This window comes from Vulpes lagopus, chromosome 1, assembly GCF_018345385.1.
Source record: "Vulpes lagopus strain Blue_001 chromosome 1, ASM1834538v1, whole genome shotgun sequence".
Classification (NCBI taxonomy): Eukaryota; Metazoa; Chordata; class Mammalia; order Carnivora; family Canidae; genus Vulpes; species Vulpes lagopus.
The window spans coordinates 48,862,695-48,877,882 of NC_054824.1; the positions used below are offsets into that span (position 1 = coordinate 48,862,695).

The following is a 15,188-nucleotide window of genomic DNA, read 5'->3' on the forward strand; positions in this document are numbered from 1 at the left end:
GCGCTTCACAGCAGGGCACTACAGGACCTCTTCTTCATAAGACTATTATTGTTAACAGCAAGAGAAATAGCTGACTTTCCAAACACAGAGACACAGACACAGAGAGTTAGACAAAATGAAGAGACAGAGGAATATGTCCCAAATGAAAGAACAGGACCAAACCATAGCAAGAGACCTAAGCAAAATGGATATAAGTAATATGCCTGGAAGAGATTTTATTTTATTTTATTTTATTTTATTTTATTTTATTTTATTTTATTTTATTTTATTTGTTTTGTTTTGTTTTCCTGATAGAGATATAGAGATTTTAAAGTAATTACCATAAAGATACTCACTGGACTTGAGAAAAGATTGGAGGACATCAGTGAGACCTTTAACACAGAGATAGAAAAGAATCAATCAGAGATCAAGAATATAAGAAATGAAATTAAAAATACACTTGATGGTTGGGGCACCTGGGTGGCTCAATCAGTTAAGCATCTCTCAGCTCAGGTCATGATCCCAGGGTCCTGGGATCAAGACTCACATCAGGCTTCCTGCTGAGTGGGGAGTCTACTTTTCCTGCTCTCTCTGCCCTTCCCTCTGCTTATGTGCTCTCTCTCCCAAATAAATAAAAAATCTTTTAAAAAATACACTTGATGGAATAAATAACAGACTAGATGAAGAAGAGGAATGAATTAATGACCTGGAAGACCGAGTAATGGAAAGTAACCAAGCTGAGCTAAGGAGAAGAAAGAAAATTATGCAAATTGAGAACAGTCTCTGGGAAATCAGTGACTCTATCAAGCATAATAAAATTTTCATTAGAGGGATCTCAGAAGAAGAGAAAGAAAACGGGCAGAAAAATTTATCTGGAATCTGAGTGGGGCGAGCGAGCTAAGTGGTTGTGTGGTCACTTCTTGGAGACTGGTAGCACTTGCAGCATGGCTGATCAATTGAGGAGCAGACTGAAGAATTCAAAGAAGCTTTTTCACTATTTGACAAGGATGATGATGGAACTATAACAACAAAGGAATTGGGAACCGTAATGAGGTTTCTTGGGCAGAATCCCACAGAAGCAGAGTTACAGAACATGATTAATGGAGTAGATGCTGATGGTAATGGCACAATTGACTTCCTGTAATTTCTGACAATGATGGCAAAAAAAATGAAAGACACAGACAGTGAAGAAGAAATGAGAGAAGCATTCCATGTGTTTGATAAGGATGGCAATGGCTATATTAGTGCAGCAGAGCTTTGCCATGTGATGACAATCCTGGGAGAGAAGTTAACAGATGAAGAGGTTGATGAAATGATCAGGGAAGCAGATATTGATGGTGATGGTCAAGTAAACTATGAAGAGTTTGTACAAATGATGACAGCAAAGTGAAGACATTGTACAGAATGTGTTCAATTTCTTGTACAAAATTGTTTATTTGCCTTTTCTTTGTAACTTATCTGTAAAAGGTTTCCCCCTGCTGTCAAAAAATATGCATGTATAGTAATTAGGATTTCATTCCTCCATGTTTTCTTCCCTTATCTTACTATCATTGTCCTGAAACAATGATATTTTATTTAGAAAATTGATCAAGTAGCATGTTGCATGTGGCTTTCTCTGGATAGATCTAAGCCCTTCTGCACATCTAAACTTAAATGGAGTTAGTCAAATGAGGGAATATCTGGGTTATGCCTTTTTCTTAAGTAGTTTTCTTTAGGAACTGTCAGCATGTTGTTTTTGAAGTGTGGAGTTGTAACTCTGCGTGGACTATGGACAGTCAACAATATGTACTTAAAAGTTGCACTATTGCAAAACGGGTGTATTATCCAGGTACTCATACACTATTTTTTTTGTACTGCTGGTCCTATACCAGAAACATTTTCTTTTATTGTTACTTACTTTTTAAACTTTGTTTTAGCCACTTAAAGAAAATCTGCTTATGGCATAATTTGCCTCAAATCCATTCCAAGTTGTATATTTGTTTTCCAATAAAAATCACAACTTACCCCCCCAATAAAAAAGAAAAAATTATTTCAAGAAATAATAGCTGAAAACTTCCCTAATTTGGGGGAAGGAAACAGATATTCTGATCTGGGAGGTACAGAGATCCCTGCAAAAATCCAACCCAAGGAGGTCTATACCAAGACATGTAGTAATTAAAGAGGCAAAAAGTAATGATAAAGAAAAAATATTTCAAAGCAGCAAGAGAAAAGAAGACAGTCACATACAAAGGAAACTCCATAGGCTATCAGTGGATTTTTCAGCAGAAACTTTGCAGGCCATTTGGGAGTGGCATGATATATTCAAAGGGCTGAAAGGAAAAATCTGAAGCCAAGAATATTCTATTCAGCAAGGCTATTATTCAGAATAGAAGGAGAGATAAAGAGTTTCTCAGACAAACAAAAAATAAAGAGGTTCATGACCACTAAACCTGCCCTAGAAGAAATATTAAAGAAGACTCTTTAAATGGAAAGGAAAGACCATAAATGAGTATGAAAAGTAAAAAATACAAAGCAGTATAAGTAAGTATTTTTGTAAAAACCAGTGAAGGGTATTCATAAAATGAAAGGATAATATGACACCATATACCTAAAATGAGTGGAGAAGAGTAAATAATGGTTTCAAAATTAAGCAATCATCAACCTAATATAGGGTTTTCCATGCAGAAGATGTTATATACAAACATAATGGCAACCACAAATAAAAAATCAGGAAGATATGTAAAGAGTAAAGAGAAAAGAATCCAAGTGTATCACTAAAGGAGGCCAACAAATCATGAAAGAGAGCAAGAAAAGAAAGGATCAGAGAAAATCTAGGGAAAAAAACACAAAACAAATAATAAAATGGCAATAAATACATATCTAAAAATAATTACTTTGAATGTAAAGGGATTTAACATTCCAGTCAAAAGACATGGGGTGACAGAATGGATAAAAAATAAGACCCATCTATTTTCCACCTACAAAAGACTCATTTCAGACCAAAAGACAGCTGCAGATTGAAACTGAGGGAATGGAGAAACATTTATCATGCAAACAGATGTCAAAGGAAAGCCAGGTAGCAATCCTTATACTTGACAAAATAGACTTTAAAATAAAAACTGTAAAAAGAGACAAAGAAAGACACTATATAATAATAATAGAAACAACCCAACAAGAAGATACAACAATTGTAAATATTTATACACCCAACATTGGAACACCCAAGTACATAAAACAGTTAATAACAGAACTAAAGGATATACTCAGTGGTAATATAATAGTATGGGACTTTAACACCGCACCTGCACTGATGGACAAACTATCCAAACAGAATATCAGCAAAGAAACAGTGGCTTTGAATGACACACTGGACTAGATGTATGTAACAGACATATTCAGAATATTCCATTTTAAAATAGCAGAATATATATTCTTTTCAAGTGCATATGGAATATTTTCCCAAACAAATCACATATTAGGCCACAAAACAGGTCTCAACAAGTTAAAAAAAATCAAAGTCATGTCATACATCTGTTCTGACCACAACACTATGAAACTAGTCAACCACAGGAAAAAAATCTGGGAAGAGCACAAATACATAGAGGTTAAATAACATGCTATTAAACAATGAATGTATCAAACAAGAAATCAAATAATAAATTTAAAAATTACATGGAAATAAATGAAAATTAAAACACAATGGTCCAAAATCTTTGGGATGCAGCAAAAGTAGTGTTGAGAGGGAAGTTTATAGCACTACAGGTCTACCACAAGAAGTAAGAAAAATCTCAAATAAACAACCTCACTTTACACTTAAAGGAACTAGAAAAAAAAGAACAAACAAAACACTAGCCCAGCAAAAGGAAGGACATAATAAAGATTAGAAGAGAAATAAGTGATATAGAAACTGAAAAAACAATAGAACAGATTAATGAAAACAGGAAGTGGTTCTTTGAAAAGATCAACAAAATCAATAAACCTCTAACCAGACTCATAAAAAAAAAAGATAAAGAGGGGATCCCTGGGTGGCTTAGTGGTTTGGCGCCTGCCTTTGGTCCAGGGTGCGGTCCTGGAGTCCCAGGATCGAGTCCCACATCAGGCTCCCGGTGTGGAGCCTGTTTCTCCCCCTGCCTGTGTCTCTGCCTCTCTCTCTCTCTCTCTCTGTCTATCATGAGTAAATAAATAAAATCTTAAAAAAAGATAAAGAGGATCCAAATAAACAAAATCATTAATGAAAGAGGAGAAATTTCAAACAACACCACAGAAATACAAACAATTGTAACAGATTATGAAAACCTATATGCTAACAAATTAGACAACTTAGAAGAAATAAGTACATTCCTAGAAATATATAACCTACCAAAACTAAAGCAAGAATTGGCCTATTCAGGCCAATTACCAGAAATGAAATTTAATTAGTAATTTAAAAACTCCTCAAAAACAAAAATCCAGGAATAGACAGCCACACCGGTGAATTCTACCAAACATTTAAAAAAGAGTTAATTATCTGTTCTTCTCAAACTATTATAAAACATGAAGAGGAAAGAAAACTTGAAATTCATTCTATGAGGCCAGTATCACTCTGACGTCACTCTGACACCAAAGCCATATAAAGACACCACAGAAAAAGGAGAACTACAGGCCAGTATATGTCATGACTATGGTACAAAAGTCCTCAACCAAATATTAGCAAAACCAAATCCAGCAACACATAAAAAAAAAAAAAAATCATTCACTACAACAAGTGGAGTTTATTCCCAGGATGTAGAGGTGGTTCGATATTTACAAAACAATCAACATGATATATCACATCAATGAGAGAAAGGATAAAAACCACATGATCATTCCAATAGATGCAGAAAAAGCATTTGAGAAAGTACAATATCCATTCATGATAAAAACCCTCTGCAATGTAGTTCTAGAGGGAATATAACCTCAATGTAATAAATGCCTTAAATCATTCAAAATCATACTTAAAAGGTGAACAACTGAAAGCTTTCCCTTAAGGTTAGGAAAAATATAAGGAAGTCCACTTTCACCACTTTTATTCAATATAGTACTGGAGGCCTAGCCACATCAGTTATACAACATAAAGAAAAGGAAACCAAACTGGTAAGGAAGAAGTAAAATTCTCATCATTTGCAGATGACATAATACTATGTGTAGAAAACTCTAAAGACTTCACCAAAAAACTACTAGAACTGATAAGTGAATTCAGTGAAGTCGCAGGATACAATATCAATGTACAGAAATCTGTTGCATTCTTAAACACTAATAATGAAGTAGCAGAAAGTGAAATGAAGAAAATTATCCCATTTACAATTGTGCCAAACACAATAAATATCTAGTTATAAACTCATCCAAAAAGGTGAAAAACCCGCACTCTGAAAACCATTAAACATTGATGAAAGAAATTCAAGTGGATACAGAGAAATGGAAAGACATTCCATACTCATGGGTTGGAAAAGCAAATATTGTGAAAATGTCCGTACTATTCAAAGCAATCTACAGATTTAATGCAATCCTTATCAAAATACTAACAGCATTTTTTACACAGTGAGTATAAACAATCCTAAAATTTGTATGGAAACCACAAATGACCTTGAATGGCCAAAGCAATCTTGAAAAATAAAAATAAAACTGGAGGTACCATAATTCCTCACTTCAAGTTATATTACAAAGTGTTAGTAATTAAAACATTATGGTACCAGCATAAAAATAGACATATAGATAAATGGAATAGAAAACCCAGAAATAACCCACAATTATATGGTCAATTAATCTTCGACAAGTAGAAAAGAATATCCAATGGGTAAAAGACAGTCTTTTCAACAAATAGTGCTGGTAAAACTGGATAGCCACACGCAAAGGAATTAGACTAGACCACTTATTTTCACCATACAAAAATAAACTCAAAATAGATTAAAGACCTAAATCCATAAAACTCCTTGAAGAGAGTATAGACAGTAGTTTCTCTGACATTGGTTATAGCAATATTTTTCTAGATATGTCTCCAGTAACAAGGGAAATAAAAGCAAAAATAAACTATTGGGGCTACATTAAAATAAATACATAATTTACAAACAAATACAAAATAAATAACACCACTGTGTTTCTGCACAGTGAAGGAAACAATCAACAAAACTAAAAGGCAACCCATGGTATGAAAGAAGATATTTGCAAATGACATATCCAATAAAGAATTAGTATCAAAATATATAAAGAACTTATATAACTCAACACCCCAAAAATAAACAATCCAATTAAAAAATGAGCCGAAGACATGAACAGACATTTCTCCAACAAAGACATCCAAACGGCCAACAGACACATGAAAAGATGCTCAACATCACTCATCAACAGGGAAATGCAAATCAAAACCACAATGAGCACCTCATACCTGTCAGAATGGTAGAATAAAAAACACAAGGAACAAGAAGTGTTGGTGAGGATGTGGAGAAAAAGGAACCCTCTTGCACTATTGGTCGGAATGTAAACTAGTACAGCCACTGTAGAATCAGTATGCAGTTTCCTCAAAAAAAAAAAAAAAATAGAGCCACCCTACAATCCAGGAATCATACTACTGGGTATTTACCCAAAGAATACAAAAACACTAATTCAAAGGGATACATGTACCACCAATATTCTTTACAATAGCCAAACTATGGAAGCAGCCCAAGTGCCCATCAATAGATGAATGGATAAAAATAATGGAACATTACTCAGCCATAAAAAATGAAATCTTGCTATTTGTAATGACATGGATGGAGCTAGAAAGCATAATACTAAGAAAAATAAGTCATTCAGAGAAAGACAAATACTATATGATTTCACAAATATGTGGAATTTAAGAAAGAAAACAAATAGGCAAAGAAAAAAAAGAGAAAGATAAAAAACAAGAAACAGATTTAATTATAGAGAGCAAACTGATGGTTACTAGAGGGAAGGTGGGAATGGAGATGGGGGAAATAGGTGATGGGGATTAAAGCATATACTTATCATTATGAAAAAAAATAAACAAGAAAATTGCAGTGAGTGGCAAACTTCAGGATGCTGTGCCAACAGAAACCCCAAAGGATCTGGAAGGTTTGGCTGTACCTCAACAGTAATACTACTTAACAGTTAGGAGTCAAGCAGGAAAGTTAGAACCTCAGCAGAAGACCAGTTATCCTCCCTCAGTTGCTAGAATGATAAGTAAGACCTGAAAATCTGGGTCACTTTCTAGGAAAAAAAATAATAAAATGGTGGAAGATAAGACTTAGAATCCATAAAGGCTTAAATCTTTAAATGACTAAAATATACTAACGGTTCAAAGGGACTTATAAAAACTGAAACATTCTAACTGTAATTCACTGCGAATAAACAAGTTTAAGTTTTTTTCTTTCTTATTAAGCACGGATGGAGAAATGAAAGCTTGATTAGAACAGTTATAAAAAATACAATTACATTATTGTATGGTTTATAATGTATACACTCAATCACATTATTTTATAAATATACAAGTATATATTTCTGTGCACAGATTTCATTATTACATGTATGTGTGTATATGTCATATATAACATATATAAAGGTAATGAAAATTACTATTCTCATATATAGGCAAGTAGTTAATGTACTCACATTAGCTCTATAAATCCTAAACAAAAATTGATGGATTTGGTTAAATAAAAATGAAAGATGTTTTGAAAAATGAAAAATGCCACACTTCTATGGAGAGAAATTAGAAGAAATTAGAATGTATGATCTAGTTCTTGCCATTTTTAGCAAGTTCCTACAAGAAAGAAGTGAAGTCAAACAAAAGCTAATCTATTTGCAAGCAGCAATGAAAGATATAAAGTTAATAGACAAATATCAGATTGGGAAAAGATATTTGTAAAAACTAAAACCACAAGAGACTAAATTTCTTCAATAGATAAGGCATCTGCACAAATCAGTAATAATAGAACAGGAAACTATCTAGAATAGACTTAAAAACCCAACAGAAAAGATAAGAGCCCAGTAGAAAAGTAGATAGTGACAGAGACTGCTACTTCTCTCCAGCTGTGTGTTCTTCCATTCTTCTTACTGTGATAGGTTTTTAGATGGGCAGGTAGCTGTCAGCTAAAGATTACATTTCCCAGGCTCTTACACATCTCAGTGTGGCTATGTTGACTAAATGTCCATTAATAAGGTAGGAGTAGAAGCAATGTGTACCCCTACTGGATCATGACCATGTCTTCTGCTTGTACTCTTCTGTTGACAGAGACAAAGGCATGATGCTGGAGCTGGAATAGTCACTTAAGACCCAGACATAGAGGCTGCATGTTGGGTAAGGTAGACCAGCAAGATAAGAGACATCCTCAACATTGTGGAGCTGCCATAGTAAACTCTCATTTCCCTTTCTCTTACGTGAAAGGGAAGTAAAGTTCCATCATTGTAAGCCATTGTTATATTTGGGTCATTGTTACAGCCTTTGAAACACATCACAACTGGGATCCCTGGGTGGCGCAGAGGTTTGGCGCCTGCCTTTGGCCCAGGGCGTGATCCTGGAGACCCGGGATCGAATCCCATGTCAGGCTCCCGGTGCATGGAGCCTGCTTCTCCCTCTGCCTATGTCTCTGCCTCTCTCTCTCTCTCTCTCTTCTTCTCAAACTATTATAAAACATGAAGAGGAAAGAAAACTTGAAATTCATTCTATGAGGCCAGTATCCCTCTGACGTCACTCTGACACCAAAGCCATATAAAGACACCACAGAAAAAGGAGAACTACAGGCCAGTATATGTCATGACTATGGTACAAAAGTCCTCAACCAAATATTAGCAAAACCAAATCCAGCAACACATAAAAAAAAATCATTCACTACAACAAGTGGAGTTTATTCCCAGGATGTAGAGGTGGTTCGATATTTACAAAACAATCAACATGATATATCACATCAATGAGAGAAAGGATAAAAACCACATGATCATTCCAATAGATGCAGAAAAAGCATTTGAGAAAGTACAATATCCATTCATGATAAAAACCCTCTGCAATGTAGTTCTAGAGGGAATATAACCTCAATGTAATAAATGCCTTAAATCATTCAAAATCATACTTAAAAGGTGAACAACTGAAAGCTTTCCCTTAAGGTTAGGAAAAATATAAGGAAGTCCACTTTCACCACTTTTATTCAATATAGTACTGGAGGCCTAGCCACATCAGTTATACAACATAAAGAAAAGGAAACCAAACTGGTAAGGAAGAAGTAAAATTCTCATCATTTGCAGATGACATAATACTATGTGTAGAAAACTCTAAAGACTTCACCAAAAAACTACTAGAACTGATAAGTGAATTCAGTGAAGTCGCAGGATACAATATCAATGTACAGAAATCTGTTGCATTCTTAAACACTAATAATGAAGTAGCAGAAAGTGAAATGAAGAAAATTATCCCATTTACAATTGTGCCAAACACAATAAATATCTAGTTATAAACTCATCCAAAAAGGTGAAAAACCCGCACTCTGAAAACCATTAAACATTGATGAAAGAAATTCAAGTGGATACAGAGAAATGGAAAGACATTCCATACTCATGGGTTGGAAAAGCAAATATTGTGAAAATGTCCGTACTATTCAAAGCAATCTACAGATTTAATGCAATCCTTATCAAAATACTAACAGCATTTTTTACACAGTGAGTATAAACAATCCTAAAATTTGTATGGAAACCACAAATGACCTTGAATGGCCAAAGCAATCTTGAAAAATAAAAATAAAACTGGAGGTACCATAATTCCTCACTTCAAGTTATATTACAAAGTGTTAGTAATTAAAACATTATGGTACCAGCATAAAAATAGACATATAGATAAATGGAATAGAAAACCCAGAAATAACCCACAATTATATGGTCAATTAATCTTCGACAAGTAGAAAAGAATATCCAATGGGTAAAAGACAGTCTTTTCAACAAATAGTGCTGGTAAAACTGGATAGCCACACGCAAAGGAATTAGACTAGACCACTTATTTTCACCATACAAAAATAAACTCAAAATAGATTAAAGACCTAAATCCATAAAACTCCTTGAAGAGAGTATAGACAGTAGTTTCTCTGACATTGGTTATAGCAATATTTTTCTAGATATGTCTCCAGTAACAAGGGAAATAAAAGCAAAAATAAACTATTGGGGCTACATTAAAATAAATACATAATTTACAAACAAATACAAAATAAATAACACCACTGTGTTTCTGCACAGTGAAGGAAACAATCAACAAAACTAAAAGGCAACCCATGGTATGAAAGAAGATATTTGCAAATGACATATCCAATAAAGAATTAGTATCAAAATATATAAAGAACTTATATAACTCAACACCCCAAAAATAAACAATCCAATTAAAAAATGAGCCGAAGACATGAACAGACATTTCTCCAACAAAGACATCCAAACGGCCAACAGACACATGAAAAGATGCTCAACATCACTCATCAACAGGGAAATGCAAATCAAAACCACAATGAGCACCTCATACCTGTCAGAATGGTAGAATAAAAAACACAAGGAACAAGAAGTGTTGGTGAGGATGTGGAGAAAAAGGAACCCTCTTGCACTATTGGTCGGAATGTAAACTAGTACAGCCACTGTAGAATCAGTATGCAGTTTCCTCAAAAAAAAAAAAAAAATAGAGCCACCCTACAATCCAGGAATCATACTACTGGGTATTTACCCAAAGAATACAAAAACACTAATTCAAAGGGATACATGTACCACCAATATTCTTTACAATAGCCAAACTATGGAAGCAGCCCAAGTGCCCATCAATAGATGAATGGATAAAAATAATGGAACATTACTCAGCCATAAAAAATGAAATCTTGCTATTTGTAATGACATGGATGGAGCTAGAAAGCATAATACTAAGAAAAATAAGTCATTCAGAGAAAGACAAATACTATATGATTTCACAAATATGTGGAATTTAAGAAAGAAAACAAATAGGCAAAGAAAAAAAAGAGAAAGATAAAAAACAAGAAACAGATTTAATTATAGAGAGCAAACTGATGGTTACTAGAGGGAAGGTGGGAATGGAGATGGGGGAAATAGGTGATGGGGATTAAAGCATATACTTATCATTATGAAAAAAAATAAACAAGAAAATTGCAGTGAGTGGCAAACTTCAGGATGCTGTGCCAACAGAAACCCCAAAGGATCTGGAAGGTTTGGCTGTACCTCAACAGTAATACTACTTAACAGTTAGGAGTCAAGCAGGAAAGTTAGAACCTCAGCAGAAGACCAGTTATCCTCCCTCAGTTGCTAGAATGATAAGTAAGACCTGAAAATCTGGGTCACTTTCTAGGAAAAAAAATAATAAAATGGTGGAAGATAAGACTTAGAATCCATAAAGGCTTAAATCTTTAAATGACTAAAATATACTAACGGTTCAAAGGGACTTATAAAAACTGAAACATTCTAACTGTAATTCACTGCGAATAAACAAGTTTAAGTTTTTTTCTTTCTTATTAAGCAAGGATGGAGAAATGAAAGCTTGATTAGAACAGTTATAAAAAATACAATTACATTATTGTATGGTTTATAATGTATACACTCAATCACATTATTTTATAAATATACAAGTATATATTTCTGTGCACAGATTTCATTATTACATGTATGTGTGTATATGTCATATATAACATATATAAAGGTAATGAAAATTACTATTCTCATATATAGGCAAGTAGTTAATGTACTCACATTAGCTCTATAAATCCTAAACAAAAATTGATGGATTTGGTTAAATAAAAATGAAAGATGTTTTGAAAAATGAAAAATGCCACACTTCTATGGAGAGAAATTAGAAGAAATTAGAATGTATGATCTAGTTCTTGCCATTTTTAGCAAGTTCCTACAAGAAAGAAGTGAAGTCAAACAAAAGCTAATCTATTTGCAAGCAGCAATGAAAGATATAAAGTTAATAGACAAATATCAGATTGGGAAAAGATATTTGTAAAAACTAAAACCACAAGAGACTAAATTTCTTCAATAGATAAGGCATCTGCACAAATCAGTAATAATAGAACAGGAAACTATCTAGAATAGACTTAAAAACCCAACAGAAAAGATAAGAGCCCAGTAGAAAAGTAGATAGTGACAGAGACTGCTACTTCTCTCCAGCTGTGTGTTCTTCCATTCTTCTTACTGTGATAGGTTTTTAGATGGGCAGGTAGCTGTCAGCTAAAGATTACATTTCCCAGGCTCTTACACATCTCAGTGTGGCTATGTTGACTAAATGTCCATTAATAAGGTAGGAGTAGAAGCAATGTGTACCACTACTGGATCATGACCATGTCTTCTGCTTGTACTCTTCTGTTGACAGAGACAAAGGCATGATGCTGGAGCTGGAATAGTCACTTAAGACCCAGACATAGAGGCTGCATGTTGGGTAAGGTAGACCAGCAAGATAAGAGACATCCTCAACATTGTGGAGCTGCCATAGTAAACTCTCATTTCCCTTTCTCTTACGTGAAAGGGAAGTAAAGTTCCATCATTGTAAGCCATTGTTATATTTGGGTCATTGTTACAGCCTTTGAAACACATCACAACTGGGATCCCTGGGTGGCGCAGAGGTTTGGCGCCTGCCTTTGGCCCAGGGCGTGATCCTGGAGACCCGGGATCGAATCCCATGTCAGGCTCCCGGTGCATGGAGCCTGCTTCTCCCTCTGCCTATGTCTCTGCCTCTCTCTCTCTCTCTCTCTTTCTCTCTCTCTCTCTATGTGACTATCATAAATAAATAAAAAAAAATTAAAATAAAAAAGAAACACATCACAACTAATGCAGATTTTGGTATCTAGAAGCAAGATATCCAAATCTGACATATGTTTGAATTACTTAGAGACCATCAGATTGTGGCCCAAAAAAGTTGAGATTTAACATGTTGAAAAGCTGTTAACTCATTGGACCTTGGTAACATATTTGATAAAACTGTTACCTGGAACACCTTGGGAGGCAGACCATGTGCTTACTGAGCCTGGGAAAAGAAGGAAATTTGGTGTGCATCCATGACTTCTTGTCAGTGCTAGTCAGTTTGCAGAGATGAAGGTTTTCTCCTTCAACCTACACTTAGAATGCAGTCTACAATCTAAATTTACTGGTAATCAGTAATGTTAAATCATCAAGTTTTGGAAAAAGCCAATTATTTTTATGTCTAAATAGTAAGAGGTAAGACTGTGACCTCAAGGCTTTCTCAAGAGCTTCTCTTGATATCCATTGAGATCCATCCCAACAGTAAGCATCAACTTCCATGTGTTACCTTCAGCCTTATTGTTTCACATGGCCACTAGGTAACATCTATAACTTGGAGAGAAAAGAGGCTGAGTGTAGATGCAACTCCACAATGTTGAGGATGTCTCTTATCTTGCTGGTCTACCTTACCCAACATGCAGCCTCTATGTCTGGGTCTTAAGTGACTATTCCAGCTCCAGCATCATGCCTTTGTCTCTGTCAACAGAAGAGTACAAGCAGAAGACATGGTCATGATCCAGTAGTGGTACACATTGCTTCTACTCCTACCTTATTAATGGACATTTAGTCAACATAGCCACACTGAGATGTGTAAGAGCCTGGGAAATGTAATCTTTAGCTGACAGCTACCTGCCCATCTAAAAACCTATCACAGTAAGAAGAATGGAAGAACACACAGCTGGAGAGAAGTAGCAGTCTCTGTCACTATCTACTTTTCTACTGGGCTCTTATCTTTTCTGTTGGGTTTTTAAGTCTATTCTAGATAGTTTCCTGTTCTATTATTACTGATTTGTGCAGATGCCTTATCTATTGAAGAAATTTAGTCTCTTGTGGTTTTAGTTTTTACAAATATCTTTTCCCAATCTGATATTTGTCTATTAACTTTATATCTTTCATTGCTGCTTGCAAATAGATTAGCTTTTGTTTGACTTCACTTCTTTCTTGTAGGAACTTGCTAAAAATGGCAAGAACTAGATCATACATTCTAATTTCTTCTAATTTCTCTCCATAGAAGTGTGGCATTTTTCATTTTTCAAAACATCTTTCATTTTTATTTAACCAAATCCATCAATTTTTGTTTAGGATTTATAGAGCTAATGTGAGTACATTAACTACTTGCCTATATATGAGAATAGTAATTTTCATTACCTTTATATATGTTATATATGACATATACACACATACATGTAATAATGAAATCTATGCACAGAAATATATACTTGTATATTTGTTTCTTAAAAGAACAGGTATGAGGTGATTTATTTTTTCATTGTTTATAGTACCAAGATGTTGCAGGAAATTTAGGTGTTCATTACTGGAGAAAAGCTTAAGTAAAATCTGGTGCTATGCAGTGAATAGACACAACAGATCTAATGTATAATAGTAATATAGGTAGATGTTAAAAACAGTGCTGATTGAAAAATCAGAAACGGATTGAAGCATATATTTTGATATCAATGTACTACTCAATGATGTATCCATAAAGTTGTACAATGCAGTGTGATTTTTAAGAAGGAAAGAATTAGAAATAAGCCAAATCCATCATGTGGGATTGGCTAAATAAAGACTAGTACATAGACATAGTGGAATAATATGGAGCTGTAAAAAAGAGGAAGTTCTCTATATTCCCGTGGAAGGATCTTAAAAAAATATTACGTAAAAAGGCAAAGTACAAAGCAGTGTATCTGGTAAGTTACTTTTTCGTGCAAAAGAGAGGACAAAAATATCTGTATTTATATTTCCTTTATTTAAACAAAGAAATACTGGAAGGATAGATAAGAGAGCAATAAATGTGGTTACCTGTAGTGGGTGGGTAAGAGGTGGGAACAGGGTGGATGGGAGATAGTGATGTGAGGGAGAATTTTCACTGTTTATCTTAAAAATATATATATATATATATATATTTGTATTTATATATGTATAAAATATGTATTTAAACTTCTTTTTAACTCAGAAAAGCCTTATTTTTTATTTAGCTTTTTGACTGTGTTCTTGTGCCTTCAACACTTTCACAATGATTTTCTGCTCTTTATATAAAGAAGCTGCACTTGATCCTGTCATGCACACATCTAGCGCATGTGGAACTACCATGGGCCTCACTGCCATGTTTTTCATTTTAGAGAACTTTGTAAGAACTTTAAAATTTTATTTATTTATTTGAGACAGAGCGTGCACACTCACGTGAGCAGGGGGAGAGGAAGAAGGAGAGGGAGAGTGAGAATCTCAAGCAGACT

General features: G+C 34.4%; 1 protein-coding gene and 1 pseudogene across 3 annotated transcripts in view; one reads left to right on the plus strand and one right to left on the minus strand.

Annotated features, from left to right (window-relative positions):
- BEND6 (BEN domain containing 6) overlaps window positions 1-15,188 on the minus strand; it is a 63,472-nt gene that overhangs the window by 28,598 nt on the left and 19,686 nt on the right. For 2 of the 3 annotated variants that reach the window (XM_041769318.1, XM_041769326.1), the window contains exon 3: window positions 336-371. The exons of the other annotated variant lie outside the window; for it this stretch is intronic. In XM_041769318.1, the coding sequence (XP_041625252.1) occupies window positions 336-371 (36 nt within the window). The remainder of the gene's footprint in view (window positions 1-335; window positions 372-15,188) is intronic. 3 annotated transcript variants of the gene reach the window in all.
- LOC121471792 lies at window positions 832-1,395 on the plus strand (annotated as a pseudogene).